A 23,886-nucleotide genomic window follows, 5' to 3' on the forward strand; every position below is an offset into this window, starting at 1 on the left:
TACAATTAGGACATTCAACCCAGTTCCTAATAGATCCCACTGAATGCTAAGGCCAAAATGAAGGGCAAGATCTACTTACCAATGGACCCCTAAGAAGGGGCTTCCAACTCATGTTTAAAAGGACAACCACCAATTTGTGAAGCGATTGTGTTTTTCAAAGCATTTTCTTATACACAATCTTCATCTTGTCCTCAGAGTTAGACAAGACTGGTTATTCCAGTTTATTAGTGAGATTGAAGCCCAGGCTGCTCTAGTCCAAAAATCATGCTCTTTTAAAACTATTTTTTTTTTTTACATTTTGTGTTAATTACAGCAAAGTGATTTGGTTACATATATATATATATTCTTTTTCAGATTCTTTTCCATTATAGGTTATTACAAGATACTGAATAGAGTTTCCTGTGCTATACAGTAGGTCCTTGCTATTTATCTATTTTATATATAGTAGTGTGTATCTGCTAATCCCAAGCTCCTAATTTATCCCTCCCCAATCCCATTCCCTTTAGTAACTATAAGTTTTCAAAAGCTATGCTCCCAATGACTACATTTACAATTCTTCATGGCAAGGTGCACACAGCTAATACGTGTTAGGAAAAGATCTTTTCATTCAAGTTTGCCACAAACTGATTCTTTTCCAGATAGTTAAATTCAGCAACCCTCTTTCACCTCCCATTCCTCACAAGATAAGAGAAAGTAATATAACTATTCTCTCAAATATGAGACACTTTAGATCATTAGTAGTAGTAGTAACAGATGATGATGATGATGTAAAGAGGTGAGTACTAAGTGCTAACCATAATTTCACATGATTTGGCCTGTATTAATTCATTTACTCATTGAATCTTCACTATGATCCAATGAAAACAATGGCTATTGTTACCTCGATTACCTCCATTTTAATAGATACTTAGGTCTTTATCCCAAGATCACCAGACAAGTGACAGAGCTAGGATTCAAACCTGTCAGACTACACACCTATGCTCTCGCTCACTCTCCTTCACGAGGCCACCTACGTTCACCTATGAACTCAGCTGCCTCCCAAACTGTCCCAACCAAGACAGTGAAATGCAGTGGGGAATGTGGAGAGAGTATGCAAACTTTTAACAAATATTTTCAGGGTACAATCATCAGGGCTTTTTCACTGAAACCATGTGCTTATATGATCATGCATCTCTGACTTTAAAGAGTCACCAGAAGGTAAAATATCATCTTAAAAATATACTTATATTCCTGGGTCTCCATAGCTGAGCATTTGGCGTTTATAATTTGTATGTTATGCTCTTCCCCTTCAGGCTTCCTGCTGTATTTCCCTGTTTGCAGGAGTAATACTTAGCATTTAAACACACCCTAATGGTTCTATTGGTGTCTGTGCACAGGACCCACTCAGCACAGTCAATACTACCATGGAGGGTGCCGGTAAAAGGGCAGGGAGAGGGGATAGTGTTCTGATTAGGAGAGACTTGGACTGAAAGGTCAAATTAGAAGCTGACACATCTTGAGCCCATGCTTCCTTTTCATACAAGCATTTACAATGCATTCTCTTGGGATTCTTTATATCACAAACCATTGCAGACGGTCTTAGGAGCTTTGGGGAAAAGAGTCATGTATACTCACCAAATCTGGGCAATTTGGGTTTCCTTAGGTGAGTCCAGGTGCAATGATTATGAATGAGATGATCTGAGGAAGTCTCCAGAAAGCTAAAGGCTTTTTTAAATTGAACTATGTGTGTCTGAATGTAGTTACTGGGTTCTGAGAAAGTTTCTATGCATAATGCCGGCTCAAACCCATGGAGTGGTCTGATCCCTCAGACACATCATTTATCGCACCTGTGCATTTGTTTGGATGCTTTCCCTCCAACCATCCTGCCAAAAATAGAATGATTCTGCAATTCTGCAGCTTGGACTGGAGGCCCAAATCTACCACTAACATTTGCCATGAGGCTTGACTAAGACCAAGCACTTAACTTCATGTTTGGCATAGATCAGTGGGAGTGCTCAGAAGTTCTAATGTGGCTGGAAATGTGATGGGCTCAACTAAAAGATGAGGGAATAGTACCATATGACCTATGTGGTGCCATGTTATCTCATTGGAAAAGAAAATGATTTTGGTTGTTCCTCAGTAAGTTAAACATAAATTACCATATGATTCAACAATTCCACTTCTAGGGGGGAAAGACTGAAAGAATTGAGAGATTCAATTCAAAAGAACTGAAAACAGGTGTTCAACAAGAATGTATACACCAAGGCTCACGACACCTCTATTTCTGATAGCCAAAAGGGGGATCCCAGTGTTCATCACTTGAGGAATGGATGAACAAAAGGCAGCAGAATAGTATTTAGCCATAAAAAATGAAAGTATTGATCCAGGCCACAACATGGATGCACCTAAAACCACAATGCTGAGTGAAAGAAGCCAGACACAAAACGTAATGTATTATGTGATTTCATTCAAATGAAAAAGGCAAATCCAGAGACAGAAAGTAGACTAGTGGTTGTCAAGGGCTGGGAGGTAGGGGAGCTGGGGAGTAGCAGCTCAATGTATGATTTCCTTGTGGGGTGATAAAACTATTTTAGAACTGGTGTTGGATCCACAAGCTTGTGAATGGAGTCAGTGTCACTGAATTTTAGACTTTAAATTAGGGGATTTTATGTTATTTAGGTTTTACCACAATGACAAAAAAAAGGAAAATGATGTCAATCCATGCATTTTTGAAAAAGAATATTGCATTCCAGAAAGCCAGAACTCACCAAAACTTGGTGTCACAGTGCCCGCCTTCTACCGCGGGACAATTGTCTCCTGACCTTGAGCCTTCGGGCTTTGTAACTAGTCCTCAGACTCTATAAGAAGGGTTCATTTGCAAATGTTTATAACTTTATGCCCACTTTTGTTTCCTAGACCCAGTCAGAGGGAATAAGTTGTCATTTTGCCTTACTTTAGATATCCCAGGTCAACTCCCCCTTCAAATGAGAACCTCTGTTGGGAAAGGCATGACCAGGCTAAGGGCAGTGTGCCATGGAGCACCGCCAACTCACCAGCAGGGATTACCTGAGGGTCACGGCATTGACACAGTCACCTGAAAGATCGTAAACCCCTAAAGGATTCAGGCCAACTGACCTAATGCCACTTCTTCAGATAAATACAGAAAATAACAACTCGAGAAGCCAAAAGAGCAGACTGCACTTGTATAATCACATGAAGAAGTTAACCTCCAAACTCTACTTTCACTGTTGATGACTTGCTGCAAGTGTTCATTAAAAAGTCATGTTGCATCTGTCAAAATCAATGACCTAGGATTTTTTTTTGGAGGGGTTATTGGCCATTATAATGTTCTGGTCACTGGTACATTAAATGCTGAAAGCAGGAGTGGCACACACGGGAATGTAAGTGCACATTGTCCATTTGCTCTGGAGCCCAAGTAGGAAAAGGACTGCCTGCATTCAGGAAACGTTCCACAAGTTCCTGGGAGACAAAGGTGCTTGGTCTTTATAAAGCACCGAAGTTACAAAGATGCAATTCTTACATATTATCCAAAATACAAGCCGAATAAAGTGGAGAAATAAGGGAGAGGGGAATTTTGGCCACCTGACATTGAAGATGTATGTACTCAATTTTAAAATTATACTAAATGGTAAGCATTCTCGTGGGGTCAACAATTATAGATGAGAAAGGAGTGGGTGAGGCTTGGAGTTTTTCCTAAGGTTTTCTTTTATTTTTTAATTAATCTGTTTACTTTACTTTACAACATTGTATTGGTTTTGGAAGTTTTGGCCACAGCAATCAGAGCAGAAAAAGAAATAAAAGGAATCCAGATTGGAAAAAAGAAGTAAAACTCTCACTGTTTGCAGATGACATGATCCTCTACATAGAAAACCCTAAAGACTCCACCAGAAAATTACTAGAGCTAATCAATGAATATAGTAAAGTTGCAGGATACAAAATTAACACACAGAAATCCCCTGTATACCTATACACTAACAATGAGAAAACAGAAAGAGAAATTAAGGAAACAATTCCTAAGGTTTTCTTTGCAAGCTCCTCGCAAAATATTTAATGAATGTGGAATTCTGTACTTGTTAACTACCTTGAAATACTAGTGCTTGAGCATGCCTTGAAACATCCCAGTTTCAGTTTTATAACTCAGCAGACTTCACTATAGAAAGAACATGATTAGGTTTTAGCTTTTTTTTTTAAGGTGATCTTTCTGTGTTTATTTGATATTCTTGGGACATCCAGGAGGATCCCACAGGCAAGACAGTTTTCTGTCCTAAAGGACATACATGAGCATCACTGATACTACACACTCCACTGCCATTCTCATGATTCATACATGACACCCGACCTTTTTAAATCAACAGGTCTGGGCTCATTGGAAATGCTGCAAACACACATTCTGGCCATCTAATTTGGTGTTAAGTCCTGTAAATATTAATGATGCAAAATGGAAGAAATCAGGGCAGCAACAACTTTTTGCCAAATGTCTTTTGCCTAAAGGCTCATGTGGGTAGTCACATTTATACCCTAAGGAATGGATGAGTCTGGGTGCTAAGTCTTGGCTGGAGTCACTGTAGGAAAGTTACACTGCACTCAAGGCCATAGTTAGTCCACGATAGGGAAGGACAATCTATACTGCTTTTGACGACCAGTAGGTATATATGGTGAGGAGGGAGCAAAAGGCAGGGGTGAAAGCAGTGAATTTTAAGACCTCAGCATCTCCTCACTGAAAGTGTGAGCTGAGTTGACCTGGTCCAGAACACTCTGCCTGCCCTTGCTTGTTTCCCTTGCTCCAAAGCCCAGCGATGAAGCAGCAGGTAGGCTTGTGGATGGCAAAACCATTCCAGTTCCTTCAGCTCCCTCCCTACAGGTCCAGAATGAGCCCTATGCTGTTCCTACCTGGTAGAGCTCAGTGGCAGTGCACTGAGTGGTCAGGGTCTTCATGGGCTCAAGGTCATCTTCATCACTGCTCAGCTTCAAGTCGTCTTCAAGCATCCTACAAAGAAAAAAAGAAAAAAAAAAAAACAGTGGCACTGACGTTAGAAAGTGTCTTTTCTAAATCATCCTCAGATACATCTTGCGACGAGGATAAAATATTGATGCTCCAATCTGACAGCTGCAATTCTGTCAAAGGTGCAGAGGGAACCAAGATTCTTTCAGCTAATTAGATATTTGAGCTCTTATATTTATGTCTGACTCTGCACACATCCTCCCTCTCTACCTTCCCCTAAATCAAGGGAAAAAAAGGACTATTTCAGCATCTCCAGAGATGACTGGAGTCTATATATTTTTACTACTGAAAGTGTAATAAATGTACTGATCAATCATTGTGGAGGCAGAATGTGGCGGTGGATCTCTACAAGAAAAGATGATTCAAGTCTCCCATGAAAGAACAGGGGCATGAGAGCAGCCCCTGGCTGGAGAGGCTGTTGTCGGAGCCTGCTGGGGCTCTATGGATGACAGAGGCAAAAGGCCCAGAGAACTTCCATTGCCTTCCAGTGCCCTCTGCACTGTGGCAGCTTGGTGGCCACAAAATAGCTGGGTGAGAAATGGTTTGTCATTAACCTTTTGATATATGACCGATCTCTTCCCGTAAAATTTGATCCCAAAGATGTAAGCCCACTATATGTATAAGAAATCTTTCTCTCCTAAGGCAAGGTACCTGAAAAATATGAGTGGTCGGAATTTGGGTGATGAACTAGCACTTTCAAAATTGTTTATCGAGCAGACAGAGCCTTCTGTTTCTATAGGGATATTCATTCCAGTGCCACCCTCTTTCTAACTCCAAACTTGAGCTACAGCATGAAGAGTGACTTACTGTCTTAGAATTCCAGTTACACTCTTTTCAAAGACCAATTGGCGTTACTATTTTTATTTTTTAAACACAAGTTTCAAACTCATCCCCAGGCTTCAAGTGGGGCCAGCCCCAGCTTCACTGGACTGATTACTAGTTTCTGAGCATACTTGGCTCTTTCCTGCTTTCAGACTCAGCATCAGGCTCCACTGCCTGGCTAGAAGTCCTTTCTTCAACTCTGAAAGTTCTATTTTTCCCTCCACAGCTCAGTCAGATCCCACCTCCTTCACAAAAACTTCCAAGAAAGAATCTCCCTCTCAGAAAGAATCCTCTTTCCCTCTCCCCACTCCCAGCTCTGGCTGATCTCAGCACTGGCTGTCCACTGAGCACCCCCCAGCCCCCAGTTCCCATGCAAACAGGTGCAGCAACTTATCCACCTCGGCCTTCCACACAGTGTCTTCCCAGAAATGATATAGCCCACCAGCCTCATTTTGCAGACAAGCAAAGAAAAGTTCAGGGAAGCCAAGTGTTTTGTTCAAGGTCACACAGCTAATTAGTGCTACAGTCCATCCTAAAACTCCCATCTCCTGATTCCCACTTGTGTGCTTTTTCTAGAAGGGAAGCTGGAAGGCAAAAAGCAACTTCTAATTTGATAACTAGGAGAGCACATTATTTCGGAGGTTATGTCCAAATGTTAGAAAGGGATTCAGGTCACAGGGGGTTTCAGAAAATCTCCAACGAAAAGTCCACTTCCTCCAGTTTTGTGCTCAGTCACCTAAGACCAGGATGTGCTCACTGAAACTGGAAGATGGATATAAAGGATGATTCGTGGGAAAGATAGTTGTTAGAATTGGTTTCAGATGAGTGAAATTTGCAGGATTTATGACTGTCCTTCAAGAGACTAGTGGATGTTTGGAAGATTTTAGAGAAGTAGACAAAATGCATGTTAGCATTTCTTTCGCAGTTGCAGGCTTATGACTGAACAAATAATTCTTTACAACCCCTTGTGGAAATGAAGACTGTATCATTCTCATAAGGAATAGAATTCAAACATTTAAAAATGACATGTGATGGGCTTCATTTTCTGTGTGTATGTGTGTTCCGGTAGGCAATGTCTATGTGTTAGTTTACATGTAAGTGTTCAGCAAAATAAATGATAAATGTTTAAATGATTCTAACCCTTTAGAGAATCTATTTCTGTGTCAGGGAAGGTGCCAAGTATTTTATTGTTGTTGTTCTTTAGTCGCTCAGTTGTGTCTGACTCTTTGCAACCCCATGGACTGTAGTCCACCAGACTCCTCTGTCCATGGGATTCTCCAGGCAAGAATACTGAGTGGGTTGCCATTTCCTTCTCCAGGGATCTTCCTGACTCAGGGATCGAACCCATGTCTTCTGCATTGGTAGGCAAATTCTTTACCACTGAGCCACCAGGGAAGCCCTAGCTACTTGACTAGCAGTATGCAATTTGGATCTTATGAAGGAAGTTCTCAAAATAATAATTAGCCCCATGTTTGGGTGGAAATTATTAGCCCCTTCTGGAAAATGGGGCTACAGTGAGACCTAGAGAGTTTAGGGAACCTGTTCATGATCACACAGCTCATAAATCATGGCAGCAAACATAGAACCCAGACCATCTCCAGCCAGAACATCTCCAGCCAGAGTATGTAATGTTTTCTTAGAGGATGTACCTTAAAAAGGGAAGAATAAGAAAGAAAATCAACAGCAACAACAACAACCCCACAAAACAAAACTAACGTGGAATCAAAATGTTGGATTCAACTGCAGGTTAGTCATAAACTCTGATATATAGGTAAGTCATTCACTGTCTCTGCACCTCATCTATGTCCCTCATCAGTTAAATGGGATAATATTAATAATTAAACTCCTTGCAGGGTGGTGGCAGTGAGCATAACATGAAGCAATGTATGAGGAATGAAAATACAAAACAATGCAGGGTATTATCTGTTAGTTTGGAAATAAATTGCCACAGTTAGAAATAACTGTTAGCAAGTCATCACAAGCAAAGTCTTAGTGAGACTTTGTTTCTCTCATCTAATTTTGCCAACCAACCCAAAGTTTGCTGTGGTGACTCACGAAATGTCTCAGGGGTCTCTAAGATCCAGAAATGGGCTCATGATCTTCAGGTTACTCTCCTTCAGGTAGAACCACAGCATGGAGAGCAGAACTCAGCACTGATTCGACTCTCCAATCAACTTGATAAGATCTTAACACGGAAATGAAAGGCCCTCCAGTGAACAGTTCTAGAAATAGCCAGCCAATCTGTATACTGATTGACATTAAACACTGTCCGTGCAACAAGCTTGGTGTGGAGCTGGCTATTAATAAAATAAAGGACAGTCTGATGCACAGATTCAAGTCCTGGCAAACACAAGTCAAGGAAATCACTAGAAAGGCAAATGATCATGAGTTATCTCTGGAGGTGTTAAGCATTCATTTCATCCCACTCCTTCCCTGATCTATTAAGCTTTATTATTGAATCTACATGTACTTGTTTGCATTTCCATCTAGAGCTAATGCTGAACATTACTCTAGGGAAAGTGGAGGATTATGAAAGATTTGGCATTTAATTATTATAGCAGCACCATTCATGCCCATTGCAGTTCAGGTGGTCTCGGCAGAAAAATGGTAATCTCTTTTCATGAGGTTATAGTTCCAGAGACAGATTCAGCACACATTGGAGAGCCCCAAATGTGAACAGACCACACTGAGGTGAATGTCTGCCCACGTGTGTGGTCGTCAACAATGACAACAACAATTGTTCTCCCACTTCTCAATTACAATAAATCCCTACATACGAACCTTCAAGTTGTGAACTTTCAAAGATGTGAACTTGCCCTTATGTGCCAGTTGTTTCACTGTACTATTGTACTTTTCCAGGTACTATTCTGTAAGATTAAAAATGTTTTCTTTATTTTTTGTGTGTGTTTGGGTTTTTAAGTATTATTTGTGTGAAAAGTGAAAGTGAAAGTTGCTCAGTTATGTCTGACTCTGTGACCCCATGGACTGTAGTCCATGGAATTCTCCAGGCCAGAATACTGGAGTGAGTAGCCTTTCCCTTCTCCAGGGGATCTTCCCAACCCAGGGATCGAACCCAGGTCTCCCTCATTGCAGGTGGATTCTTTACCAGCTGAGCCACATGGGACAGTTTTATAAACCTACTACAGTATAGTACTGTACAGTTGATTATTTCAGTTGGTTACCTAGGCTAACTTTGTCAGACTTACAAACGAATTGGACTTATGAACACATGCTCAGAACAGGGGGACTTACTGTAGATGAAAACAGAACAAAGCAGTGATCCTTTGTGACTCCAGATGTTTTTTCAGGATCTAGTGCTTCAAGGGGTCTGCCTTTGTGTGAAAATTCTGTTTTCATTTTATCTATGACATCATTTCTTGAGTATTAAGAAATAAAATAATTCATTAGATTGTGTCAGCAAAAACAAGTCCTGGTCTAGAAAAGCTTAGATACTGAAAGTTGGGGCAGATGAGATGGGATGAACAAAAAGACTTGGGAGGCCTTGGAGGAGGAAGGAAGAGCCATGTTCAGGGTCTTCTCTGTTCCTAATTCTCTGGGCATTGAGCAGATCCTGGTGGCCTCAGAGGGCTCTTGGCACCAGGAAACCCTAGGACACTATGGTGTGACAGGCCCCATATTACTTGCAACTGTAACATCTGTTGTCCAGAAACCTTGCCACTTCACAGAATGGAATGCTCAGGTGATTTTGAAGTGGAAAAAACAGACAGTTTGAAATATTATTCCAGAAGGCTCCATGAAAATGAAGCCTTTAGTTGTGGCAGCATGAGCCTCAGAGCAAGGGCTTAAGAGCCAGACACATCTGAGTTCAAATACTGGATTTTCTAATGGGCTTGCAGTCTTGAACTAATTAATTAAACTCTTGGAATCTAAATTTTCTCACATGTTAAAATGAGCAATAATAATATCTACTTTGGAAAATTTTTGGAAGGATTTGAAAAATAAAGCTTGTACAAACTGCCTCAGAGTCAATACAGGTGGCTTTTGCTTTCATCTTGGTTATTATTACTATTGTTGCTATTAGTACCTGAGCAATGGTGCTGTAAACATTTGAATAATACCAAAAAAAGGTCTGATGGTAACCCAAAGACTGGCAAAGGCATCAGCTAGCAGGCATCATTGGAAGCTCTTGACCAGGTGAGGAGAGGTTCAAAGATCCTTAAGGAGTTTGGAAAGTTTCAGGGTTTGGATTTATTCTTCTAGAATGTTCTAAACACATCATGGCTGTTTTGGGTTTCCTGAAATCCTCCAGAGTGCCTAAGATTCCCTGTAGAATTTGAAGGCCAGTTGCAAGTGGAAATACCTAGGTAGTTCCAAGTGAGAGTTAAAAAAAAAAAAAGCCTGTCTTTGATGTCCTGCTCCTATATCTGCAGAGTGACCTGTGGACCCAGAGAAAGAGGTCAAAGATGGCCCCCACTGGACACTGTGCTCACCTTGGGTTGTCTTTGGGCCTATCACTCTCAGGAGGTGGTTCCAAGACATGCCTGACTGTAACCTTCACATGTAAGACTGGGCTTCATGAGCTGTTACTTGACCCAGAATCCTTGCTCAGAAGCAACCTTCTGAACCCCGAGTGGTTCAGAAGCCTGCACAGTGCCTTTTTGTGAATTACAAAATGGGGCCCCTCTGTGCAGACAGCCCATCAGGTGCACTACTTGATATGGGCTGTATTCTGGCTTCCAGGTGTTGATGGAAACAGCTGCCATATTGGTGGATGATGCACAGATGGACCATGGCTCTTCCAGCTGAAAGTGCCTAAAGTGTTACCTCTGTCACCTGTCACCCAGAGGAGGTACCTACAACATCGCCCATGTACGGCTACAGCCTTTGTCTGATGCTGTCAGACGTTTGTTTCTACTATAGCTTTAACTATTTTCAGTTCTACCAGTTAGGAGTTGCCTTATGCTATCTCATAGCTTCCATCTGGTAGCCTGAGTGCTGTTCTCTGTAGCCCACACCGGGCCACTGGACGTGCAATGAGCTTGGGAGGTAGGACCAGTGCTTCTAGTTCCATTGTGTAGGGGAGGAGAGGAGGCTGTTTCAGTCAGGTTTTAGGCACTCAAAAACTGAGAACCATAGCTTCTCTCTCAATTATTTTGGGGTTTTCAGGGGACTAGCTTAAATTACCATTGTCCTCATAAATATTCAGAGCTGATAGCAATTAGAGTAAGTGTTTTCATTTTTTTCTCCAAATGAGTAACACAGCAGAGCCCGGCTAGGCATCCCAGAGAGTTCAGGGGTGCCTGAGCCTTCTTGTCAGGCAGCCTCTTACTGTGGACCCTTTTCTAGAATAGTATCTTAGTCCTACTGACTCCTTAAAGGACACTTCCTCTTAATGAAGTAGGTTGGAGGAATGAAATATGACTGGACTAGAATTACTCAGGGAATTGTCTATTTCCCTACCTAGTGCTTTGTAGTCTTGGCAGCACTGAAGCATTTGTGGATAGTGAGGCAGGCGATGAGGAAGAGGCTGTGATATTTTTCAAAGCATTCATTCTGTTTCCCCAAGGTAAAGGCTCTTTTCTCTGGAGAAGCTGCATTTAATTTTCTCAAGGTTTTAACTTAAAAGTCAGATTTCATGACCACCCCACTGGGAATCCTGGAAATTCCGAGTCTGAAGGCTGGGGCAGTGACAAATAGTTTGAAGATCCAGACTGTATTCTATGGGGATAAATCTCCAAGATGTATTAGGTGGAACCTCTAGGCCAGTGTCACCCAGTGGGTCCACAGCCTGGGTCCCAACTAGATCATGCGCCCTTCCATGGGCATACAGACCAGAGAAGGAGTATCTTTTACAGCTGATGGTCTTCTTAGGGTTTCCGAAAATGGGGCATCTCATAAGGTTATTCTGGTTCCTTAGTGAGAGAATTGAAAGGTCCCTTAGGGACCATCTATCTAGTCCAGGGGTTGTCACACTGAGGCCTTCAGTCCAAACTAGCCTTCCTTCTGCTCTTATACTGCCTGTGAGTTAAAACTGGTTTTATATTTTTAAATGGTTGAGAAAGAAAAATCCAGAGAAGGATAATATTTCATGGCATATGAAAATTATATGGCATTCAAATTCAAAGTCATATTGGAACATAGCCACACCCATTCATGTATATACTAACTGAGCTTTTATGCCACAATGGCCAGGTTCAGTAGCTATAATGGAGAAGATAGGGCCCAAAAAGCCTGAAATATTTACTATCTGAGCATAATAAAGTTTGCTGACTTGTGCTGTAAACCAATGGTTTTAAAACTTTCCCACAACCGAGATTCCTCCCTTGCCAGGTGAAATCTTATTAGGAACCCCAAATAAAAGAGTCATGCTGCTTGGCTCACAGCCAGGTTTGGGAACCTCTGGGGTACCCCAGGGATGATGAACATATTGTGAAAACAACTCATCTGGTCAAGTCATATGTTGGGGGTAATTATGGCTCCATGGATATTATACAGGATTTTGTTAGAGAACATGAGTTAAGCTACTTAACTTTTCTGAACCTCAGTTTACTTCTCTATGTAATAGGCATAAAAATAATATCTATCTCAGAGATTCAAGGGATCCAGACTAGTCTGTTTGGTTTGAGTCCTGAGTACATACATACAAGGCAACAGCAGGAAACAAAAGAGTAAGTATCTGATTTCTAGCCACACGCATGGCATGTATGGATTTATATCTATATTGCATGCATTAGCCCAAGCTCATAGAATGAACCTTGATGTATATGATTATTGACTTGTATCAAACTGCCACCTCTTCAACCTTGGACTTCTGTTGAATTGATCACATAAATTCAGCACAATACCAATTTTCTCCTCCATGGGATTTATTTTGAATTTGATTTTCATTTTCTTGGAATATTTCTCTGGGTTATGACATTTTTTCCAAATGTGGGAACTCAAGTTATCATGCAAAAGACAAACTGCCTAATAGAATTCAGATGGCTTTCAAGAATGTTACACACACCCAAACATAATTGTATCATTTTTCAGGGTGTGTGTGAAAACATCTGAGAGTCGATTTCCCTGGAGAAGATCATAACCCACTGGGCCAACCTGGACCCGACAACAGCTGCTGGGATCATTCCAAAGGGGAAAAGAGAATCTTTTGTTTTAAAAAATATCCCAAGCATGCATTTTAATAGTAGATGGTGCCAACTCTTCAGTAGGACTGTCCGAGTCATCTTGAATGAATCGTGGAGAGTCATCCACATGGAGTAATAGGGATTCATTCAGGACCATTTACTGGGCTTGGTATTTGTGGGTGAGACAATGTTGGAGCACACAAGAGCACACATTTTAGAGTTGGGCTGTGCTGAATTTGAACCCTAGTGCTAAAACAGGCTTCTCTGGTGGTTCATTCAGTAAAGAACCCGTCTGCAATGCAGGAGACCTGGGTTTGGTCCCTGGGTCGGGGAGATCCCTGGAGAAGGGCATAGCAACCCACTCTAGTATTCTTGCCTGGGAAATCCTATGGTGAAAGGAACCTGGCAGACTACAGTTCATAGGGTCTCAAAGAGTTGGACACAATTGAGCGACTAACACTTGCACTTTCTAAAGCATACTGAGTGTGGACTAGGGCAAGTTATTTATCATAGCTTCAGTTTCCTAATCTGTACAATTCAAGCAATAATAGTACCTATTTCAGAAGGCTGGTATGAGGATTAGATGAGATTATGTATGTGAGATGGTTGGTAGACACTCTATGATTACTGTTACTATCATTACTACTTGTCATGACTGTGCTTGGCCCTTGGGAGGCAACAGTGAGATGACATGGCCCCTTCCCCTAAAAAAACTCACACCTTAAGAAGCATAAGACTTGATAAACAAACAATAACAACGTAATGTTGTAAGTTCAATGTTAGAAGCATGTAAGAAGGGACTCAAAAGAAGGAATGTTGATGTCTACTCAGAGAGTCTAGTGAAGGCTACCCAGAAGCAGTAGTCTTTGAGCAATGCCTCTGAAGCAGAATGAACTGCCAGGGGAGGAAGAAGGAAAGAGAAGCCTAAGGAGAACAAGCAGAAGTAGCACGAGACTTGAGGTTTGGGGAAAAGTGGGGCACTTGGTCTGGTCGGAATATACTATGTGTCGGCACCAGTGAAAAGGGCTGAGTCTAAGGAGGTAGGTTGGGGTGAGACCAAACCTTACCTCATTCTGAAGAACAACAGAGAGGGGAAAGAACCAGTTTTTCAGTAGGGGAGGGACATGGGGAGCCAGATGTAGAGATCTCTGAGAGCAAAGGACCCGTAGGTGGACTGGGAGATAGACATCTGTGAGACCACCATTGTCATAGTCCAGGGAACCAGGACACTGACAGTCAGCTTGGGGGAGAGAAGGGACCAGATTCTATAGACATGTTGGAGTTAGAATCAGCTGTGTTGGGACACTGACGATCTTGATGCCCAATGTCTTCCCAGCCACTCTGAGGGCACTGAACTCTGCCCATCTCCAAAACACGCACACACCCCTCACACTAGGCTGTCCTTCTCTGTTCACGAGTGTCTCCTGCTGCTCCCATGGCTGCATACCTGCCCTAGGACCAGGGGAGGGGACGGTCTCTCATACTCAACCTTCCTCTCTCTGAAGACACATCCCATAAGTTCCATTCCACACTGATAAGGTAAGGCAGATGTCGTTCCATGAAGGCTCCTTAGAGCAACCGTGGCTGAAACAGCAGAAACCCCTGCGGTTCCTGCCAAGGATGTCCCAATCACACAGGCACTTCATTACTTCTCTCTTCCCATCAGCTCCTAATTGCTAAAGGATTAAGTAAAGAACTCCTTTATCGAGATGGTCCATTAATCCCCATCTAAGGAAACTCTTCAAAACTGAAATATTAAGGTGCTACTAAGCACCCTACAACTGGTGCCTGTTGACAGTCCCTGTGCTTTCCATGAAACTTGATGGGAGCTGGAGGCAGTTCCTAGTGAGATCTATGGCACTGCCAAGCCTTAGCTGATAACACAGCACTGTAGCTTGGAGTGCTTTAAACTGTTTCTCAAACCCCTTTCTAGAGAAAGGTTGTCAAAAAGGGCTGTTTACTTGAACTGACACAGCAGATAGGATTTCCTGGAGACCGAAGCATAAAGAGTCCACACTGTCTTTCAGATTGTTGAAGCACAACAGTCAAACCTAACCACTGAGGCCTACATAAGACCTTGACAGCAATGTTGCCCAGTTGCTTATGAAAAGCTCAGCTGATTGATATGTTCAGCTCTTTCTCTTGCATCAAAAGAACACCCCCTCCAACAAACACACATACCCACAGTTTGTTTAGGGTAAAGGAGGCAGATTGTCTTCTAACCCATACTGACAGTGTTTCAACCCTATAAAATCCTACAGCTGGACTTTCTTTGGGCACACAGAGCCCAGGGCCCCTGTGAGTGTCCCGTCAGGTGAGCACGGGTGAGCACCTGTCATGCAACACATGTAAGACAGGGCGAAGGCCGGGTGATGGGACTGCTAAAGATCCAGTCAGCTACTTTTAGTCAGGCAGTTACATATTTACATAATGAAAGCAAGGAAGATCTGTGAGCTGCCCCTGGATCTTTGACCCTCATGCCAAAAAGGACACCATCAAGACCACTGGAACCGGATGTTGGCAGAGTAAGCAGTCTGTGGTGGAGAAGCCCATTCTAGACTTCAGTTAAGGGGTTTTATGGGCTGCAGTTCTCCTCCTTGGGGTGTGTGTGTGGGGGGGTGGTGGCACAGAATGTTCCATATCTCCCCAGTCCCTGGGAAGGCATGGGAAATTGTGTCATGACAGGCTCCCAGAGGAGACGGGAGGGGAGGCAAGTGGGAAATAGCCTTGAAGTATATCTCAAGATCGTCTTGTGCTCTCCTGTCCATGGAGGATCACTAGGTGTTCTGCCAAGACGCAGATTATCTGTGGCTCAAGCCTCGGCCTACAAGGCCTATTTGAATACCTGTGGGGTGTTCATAGCACCTTGGCAGAGCTCTTCCCCTACACTACTGGAAATCCTAGTCAGTGGCTCCCTGTTCCCTATGGGACCAGGTATACAGACTTGGGGGCCATGCTGGACACACTCATTTATGAAGCTTTCCCGTCAAATGTGATGCCCATATTGCACTTCATTACTATAAGTGGAACAACAGCTAACGGACTTGTCTCTGCTAGGAGTGATGAATGTGGACTAAGCCAGCCACAGCTCAAGTGCAAGGACACACATTTGCAAGAACTAGCTTGTGTTCAGAGTCCTCGGAGACCAGTGGCTTGCCTCTCTGCAGAGCCAGCTGAGTTGTATGTGGTCTCTGAGCACAGAGAGGGGCTGAGTGTAAGGCCAGAGCCTGCTCTGCACTCAGGCCCAAGCTCAAACCCTCACTGGCTGCGTCACCTTAGATAAAATCCCCTGAACTTCCGAGTGAGTCCTTGGTGAGACAGGAATCCTAACACTAACACCTTATAGGATTGCTGCAATTATTAAATGAGACAATGCTAGCACGTGGGAATCACCCCAACTTTATCATCTATTGTGATTATTGGCTCAAGATAACTCAGCCTGGACTATCCTGAATATGTTAGATGTCATTTTTACTGGGAACCAAGTAAAACTAGAAAAGTGTGTTTTCACGTTAATGTGAAAGTTGCAGAAAGGAAAAGAACTGTACCTCAGCCTCAAATAGTTTTCCCACATCAGAGGTAGAAGTAGACCAATTTTTTTGAGTACAAAGTCTATTAATATTATATCAACTTTATCAAATCGGTAAAATTCAAATCTACATAAAATAAAACTGAACTGCATATCATAAAATATTAATCTACCAGATTCCAGGAGTGCATAAAATGTTTGATATTGAGAAGTCTATTCGCATAAACTACATCATGTCATCAACAAATAAAATGATAAAAAACATATGATCATCTCAACAGATGCCAAACACACACCAGATATAATTTCATGCCTATTCCTGATTCAGAGCTTTAAAAACTGGGTAGAAAAGGATACATCTTTTCTGGATAAGGACTATGTAATGGAAACTGTCAATCTAAAGGTATGTTTTAGTAGGTAAAAAGGTTAAATCAATTTTTAAACATGTATTTTAAAATAAAAATGGAATCACAGATGACTGTTTCAAGTGTTTCTAAAAATCTGTATTAATGTTGATTCATTGAGTAGGCAGAAGGAACACAAACAGACTAATATCATCCAATGACACCATTTGTTCTGATAATTACTCCAATTTAAACAGTTTTGAGGCATCACATATGGCTTCCATGAGGAATTCTTCCCATGTAGGTAACGACAAAATTAGAAAGTCACAGGAAAACCCTCAGTTTCCACTTCCACATTTCATAAAGTATTAATCCTTTAAAAACACATCACCATTGTATTGACATTTGTGTCTGCCTACAAGTTTTATAAATGCAGAGATGCTGGGTAACTTGATAGAAAATTTGATCCTATTGTTTTAACAAAATGAGAATTGTTTTAGAAGGGGCTCCACAGTGTCTGGGCATATATTTCCCCTAAGTAACAGTATGAGGCAAGCATTTTCTCCAGGGAATTCAACATTTATGTTGATGTACTTGGCTGCAGAGCCAATCCTGCACTGGCTCTAATACAGAGGAATTTTCTGAACATTTTGAGTAATGGGACTGAAATAATTTAACAGCTCCTTCTGTGCATGTTAAATTAGTTGCATGATAAATTTAGCTTCTGCAGAAAACTTGTTTACACTATAAATTACAGCACATGGCACAATCACATTGATGTGGAAAGCCAGCCATGTTGAATCATTTTGGCCATCTCTCTCCAAACTTCAGCATGGTGCAAATGAATTATCTGTGGCTCACCAACACAGTGTGGGTGTTTCTTAACCCTGGGATCCTACTGAAGCCATGTAAAGCCAATATCTTAGAACTGCTATTGACTCCAAAAGAAGAGCTGAAGTTCTGAGATGAGAAGATTCTCAAGATAAGTGAGTGACACACAGATCTAAATTGTTCTGTGTTGTTGTTCAGTCGCTATGCCGTGTCCAACTCTTTACAACCCCATGGACTGCAGCACACCAGGTTTTATGTACTATCATTTTATCAGTGGATCAGGAGGGATTGACTTTATCATTCTGAAACACAGAAATAACCCAGGTGATTAATGAATAAGAACTCTGGTAAATATAAGCTCCTAAGAGGTGTAAGGCCATATAAAGGAGAGAACAAAGATTTGGAAATTGCATGGACTAGGGGTCTAGTCTGGGCTCTTGCATTTACTAGCAGTGCAAATGTAGGCAAACTGATTGACCTCTCTGAGCCTCCATTTTTGGGTCTCTAAAACAAGGTCACTGATATCTATTTTGCATGGATTTTGTGAAGAGTAATGTGAAAAGAGTATGATGGTGAGTGCTTAATAAATGCTACCACTTCTATTATTATGGTATTAGGACAAATTGGATCCTGGTTCTTATACCAGTGCATTCAGAAGAAGCATTAAAAGAATCCCTGCAGATGAAATTACCAGATCTCTGGTTGAAGAAAGCAGTTTCAGCCACAACAGAGTCATAAGTGAGTTTTACATACTGTCAGCAAACATATTAAGAAATTGGAGGTCTATCCTTTCATGATTTGCCTTAAGTAAGAAAGTGCCGATTCTAAATATTTGTCCCAACACTAGGCTATTTCTATCCTATTGTTCATAGACACATTTGTGATATATGGGCAGCTAGCTGTCTAGATAAAAACAGAGAGAGCTCTAAATATAGACATGGAAAGTGACAGATCCCAATATTGGCCAGGAATTATCAGTTAATTTCTAAAGCTATAAAATATACTTATAATAAAAGTATAATCATATGAAATAAAACAGCTCCAGTCATTCTAGGAATAACACGTTAGTCAATTCAAAGGTCTTTGAACATCACACTCATTAGATGTAAACTGATGGCTCCAGGGCCCCCACCTTGCCTCTGTCTCACCATGAATCTAAGTTGGCTGATCCTAGTGAATGATCACAAAACTTATTCAAGTAAGTTTACTGTGTGCCAGACACTCACTCTGCCACGTGTGCCAATGGATCACTTCACTGACTCGTCTCAAAAAATCTGGGAGGCTGCACTTGTACTTGCTGTTTTTAGTTAAGGAAACTCAGAAAACTCAAGAAATGTCTCCACAGAATGGGAGAAAAATAGTTGTGGGTCATATATCTGATAACAGTCCAGTATCAAAAATACATAAAGAAACCTGGAACTGAAACCATAAAAATGCAGCCATGAAATTAAAAGACACTTGCTCCTTGGAAGAAAAGCTATGACCAAACTAGACAGCATATTAAAAAGCAGAGACATTACTTTGTCAACAAAGGTCCATCTAGTCAAAGCTATGGCTTTTTTCCAGTAGTCATGTATGGATGTGAGTTGGACCATAAAGAAAGCTGAGCACCGAAGAATTGATGCTTTTGAACTGTGGTGTTGGAGAAGACTCTTAAGAGTCCCTTGACTGCAAGGAGATCCAACCAGTCAATCCTAAAGGAAATCATTCCTGAACATTCATTGGAAAGACTGGGGCTGAAGCTGAAGCTCCAACACTTTGGCCACCGGATGCAAAGAGCTTCATTGGAAAAGACCTGATGCTGGGAAAGATTGAAGGCAGGAGGAGAAGGGGATGACAGAGGATGAGATAGTTGGATGGCATCACCGACTCAATGGACATGAGTTTGAGCAAGCTCCAGGAGTTGGTGATGGACAGGGAAGCCTGTGTGCTGCAGTCCATGGGGTGCAAAGAGTTGGACATGACTGAGTGACTGAACTGAACTGAACACAATTAAAGAATGGGCAAGGGATCTGAATGGATGTTTCTCCAAGGAGGATATACGAATTACAACAAGCAGATGAAAAGATGCACAACATCATTAGCCATGAGGAAACAGACATGAAGTGAAAATAACTGAAATATCCATGAAATGATGAGTGGACAAACAGCATGTGGTATAGCCAGAGCATAGAATACTATTCAGCCATAACAAGGAACACAATATTGGTACATGCTACAACATAGAGGCATCTTGGAAACACTATGCTGAGTGAAAGAAGCCAGACACAAAAGACCACATGTTGAATGATTCCATGTACATTAAATGTACATAATAGGCATAGCTATAGAGATAGAAAGTAGATTACTGGTTGCCAGGGGCTGGGGGTTTGGGGAGTGAGGAATGAGTGCTCATGGCACAAGAATTCTCTTTGGGGTGATGAACATATTATGGAATTAGACAGTGGTGATAATGGCATAAGTCTGTGACTACCACAAATCACTAAATTGTATACTTTAAAAGGTTATTTTATGGTACCTGAATCTCAATAAAGCTGTTATTTTTTAAAAGTCACACAACTGGGTGAGTGGGAGGAGGGGGAGGTGAGATGATGGCCCGTACCTGCCTGATGCCAAAGCCCATGTCCCTAACCACTCCACTCACTTCCCTGCTTGATGGAGATTGACAGGAGCTCTCATATACTTTGCTACTCATATCCATGGAGAAAACTGCCTTGAGAAAAAGAGCTATTTTTCCCCACACACAACCCGTTTCTCCTTCCATTTTTTCTATGTTAAAACTGCAGTTGATAACAGCCAGCAGAAGCTTCACCAGGGGAAAAGGGCTTTGTCTTTTACAGGAGAGACAAAGCATTATATTAAAGAGAGAACTCTCTGGATGTTGCGGGGACCAAGCCCAGAACCCTTTAGCAAAGATGCTCTATCCCTCTCTGACTTTAGAATTTCCAAACCGGAGGGTAGTAAAGATAGGAATCCATCCACACGGAGATCTCCTCTCACAGGAAAAATCTCCTGTCCTCTCGCAATGAACCCACAGGCAGGCACATGTGTCATGTGGCCTGAAGGTGCAGATGAGGTGATTTAAGTGGACAATTAGGACCTGTGGCAGGAGGCTCACATTTTAGTGGTTAAAGGAGAAGCCAGGGTGAGAATATAGACTTAGTGCTCACTGATCGTTATATATAGAGGCCCATTAAGCACAGGGAAACTGGGACTCTAAAACTCCTTTTCCATATTTTGAGATGGGGAGAAGGTGTTAGTTCTTGCTGGCCTGATGTGTAGTCTGCCCAGGACTGTGGCAATTTCTTCTCTGTTGAGGCCTCTCCATGCCCGGTGCTCTGCTACCTAATCGATTTTCCAGATTCTGACACATGGGATTAGGTAGGTGGGCTCCTATCAGGGCCCTGCACTGGTGATGTGGTTCCTACACTCATGCAAATGTTCGATCACAAATCCAATTTAAACCAGGGTTCCCTTGAGCTGAGAGATAATTTGCCTTTAATCCTCTTCCGGTTGGTTATCATCTAAGCTTCCCCATCTGAGACATGACACTGTGAGAAATGTCCACAAGTCTTGAGCACACTCAGAAGGAGTCCCCAGCACACACACACTCCGCCAGGAACACTGTTTCTAACCATAGGCTTTCAGGTCTTGACCCAGAACTTGAACCCAACCCAGATCTTGCTGCTATCTCCCTCACCACCCACCTTGCACTCCCAGACGTGGTCAAGGAAACCATCCATGGCTGGTTCAGGGACGACGCCCTGCCCTGGGGTCTGCCCCTCTGACTGGGGGTTCTGTTCACATGGGGAGTATTTGGCCGCCCCGTCGGTTTGGAGACTACAAGGTAATAGGAGCTTTCCCCTCTCATTCTTCATGCCTTTTGTTATTTTTAATCACCCACCTATCAGGGCCAAATTGCCTTGTCACTGCCTCAGAGCTTGCATGTGACAGAGGGAGCTGCTATTGCTAATGGGTGCCGTCACTCAGGCACGTTTCACTTGCCTCAGTTTGACAGCCACACAATAGCCACCTTCCTGCGAAAGAAAACTGTGATTTAGCGGGGAGAGAATGTGGGGCAACAGCCGGATTTGTCTCTGGGTCTCCAGCGGGCTCTCTTGGCACAGCCTCCTGCTGCAAAGCCCAAGAACGATTGGCCCCCAGGAAGCAGGCCGGGCGGTCTGAAGCCGGGATTGCTTCAGAGCTGCAGGCAGAGAAGGTGGGGGCTGCTTCTTCTGAATGGGCCGTCTCCACAGGAAAAAAGCAAATCTGTTTGTTTTTTTCATTACTTTCTCCATTGCCCAAGTAGCGGCTGAGCAGCCTTTTCTTAACTTGGTAATTGCAGTAACAATGTTATCTGGAAATTACTGTTTGCAGATGCGGCCTGAGTCAGCTCCCTACACGGGAGTCATTCGGAGAGGGCAGAGGAGAAGGGAGCTCAGCGTGGCTTTCCTGGGGTGGGCGGGTGTGTGTTGGGGCTGGGGCACAGATTTCATGCTCGTGAGGCTTACCCCTGGTGGGGATGGGACAGAATCCAGCAGCTCATCACCATGTCCTGCCATCTGAAGGAGCCCATCTAACAAAGGTCGTGAGACCTGTGCCATGCAGGAAAGGCAAATTCAGGCAACAGGCTGATTATAGGTACCTCTGCATGTGACCATATTTGGAGACAGGGTGATCAAATGAAAATGAGATCATGAAGGTGGGCCCCCATTCGACACAACTGGTGTCCTGACAAGAAGAGGAAATTGGGATGCAGAGATACCTGTATATGGATGGAGATATGAAGAGATAGAAGGATGAGATGTTCATCTACATAAGCCCAGGAGAGAGGCCTGGAACAGATCCTGCCTTTATAGCTCTCAGAAGGGACCAACACTACTCACACCTTGATCTCGAGCTTCTGGTCTCCAGAACTGGGGGGCAATGCATTTCTGGTGTTTCAGTCCCCAGCATATGGGGGAATACAGGATTATATCCAGGGCCTCCAAATATGTGGATTGGAGGGGAATGGGTATCTTTTCACTCTTTTCACATACTTGCCTTACCACCTAATGACCTGGGGAAAGAAGCAGTTGTTGGGAGGTGACACAAACAGGCTTGCTCAAAGAAAAGAGCAACCAAGGTGATGGGAGAGGGGAATCCCAGGGACCAGTTTTCTAAAGTGGAAAATAAGTAAAACTTGGGTCATCTGAGTCTCTTGATTGCCACAGCATCTCCAAAACTAAAATGTAAGCAAACTCCAGGTCACACCTCACCCTGTTTAGGAGGGTCTTCTAGTGAAGTGAGAGTATTGTTCTTTCGCTTGGTAATCCTCATTGATTTTACCTCTATTCTTGCCAGTGGTAAAGCTGAGTGTGGCTTCCAGTGACTTCTGATAATGCCATCTGAGGGCAGATTCTAACTCTTTAAATGAGTAGTATTTATTTTAGAACTGAAAGCATTCTTATAGCATGGATTTGTCCCCTGGAGAGCTTACCATGTCACCCTTTTGGCACACACTCGGCAGACCTCAGACTAAGAGCTGAGTCACACAGCAGGAGAGGTCAAATGCCAGAGACTATGATGTCAGTGAAAAGCCCAGTACAGAATGCAAGATCATCACTGATGCCCAAGGCATGGCCAGCAATGGGGCTTACCATTTTCCCTCCAGGAGTGATTGAGCCCGCTGCTGTAGACATGGTTCTGAGCTGTCCTGCTTGGGCTGCTCCATGCAGGCCATCCCGTCTGCCTTCTCCTCCTCTGCCTGCCCATCTGCAATGACACTCTTCCCCCTGAGCTGCTTGCTTTTCCACTCTTCTTGGGAGACATCACCCACTGCTCTGCCCCCACATCTCCATCTTCAGCCCAGACATTTCCCTGAGCTCTGGACTCACAAATCCAGCTCTCTGCTAGACAGTTCCACAATCATCTTTAGCCTCCTCCTCCTCCTGGTTTGTTTCATTTAAGCATTCATTTTGTTTTATCTGGGCTTCCCTGGTGGCTCAGAGGTTATATCTATCTATCTGCCCATCCACTGTTGTGGTTAAATACACATAACAAAAAGTTCACCCTTTTAAAACGAACTATTGAGTGCTTTTTAGTGCATTCACAGTGTTGTGCAGCCACCACCATTATCTTGTTGCAGGATATTTTGAGCACTCCAAAAGGAAATCCCATACCCTTTTCCTATCACCGACCCCCCACCCTTCCTTCCCTCCATCCCTAGGCAACCTCTAACCTGCAGCCTAACCTCCAGCCTCTCTTGATTTGTCTAGTCATGATCATACAATA

The 23,886-nt window shown here is 42.8% G+C and overlaps 1 protein-coding gene across 8 annotated transcripts in view; it reads right to left on the reverse strand.

Annotated features, from left to right (window-relative positions):
• AFF2 (ALF transcription elongation factor 2) overlaps window positions 1–23,886 on the reverse strand; it is a 531,908-nt gene that overhangs the window by 120,851 nt on the left and 387,171 nt on the right. For all 8 annotated transcript variants that reach the window (XM_070462659.1, XM_070462658.1, XM_070462657.1 and 5 more), the window contains one exon: window positions 4,891–4,987. In XM_070462659.1, coding sequence (XP_070318760.1) covers window positions 4,891–4,987 — 97 coding nt within the window. The remainder of the gene's footprint in view (window positions 1–4,890; window positions 4,988–23,886) is intronic.

Source organism: Odocoileus virginianus, unplaced genomic scaffold (genome assembly GCF_023699985.2).
Source record: "Odocoileus virginianus isolate 20LAN1187 ecotype Illinois unplaced genomic scaffold, Ovbor_1.2 Unplaced_Scaffold_7, whole genome shotgun sequence".
Classification (NCBI taxonomy): Eukaryota; Metazoa; Chordata; class Mammalia; order Artiodactyla; family Cervidae; genus Odocoileus; species Odocoileus virginianus.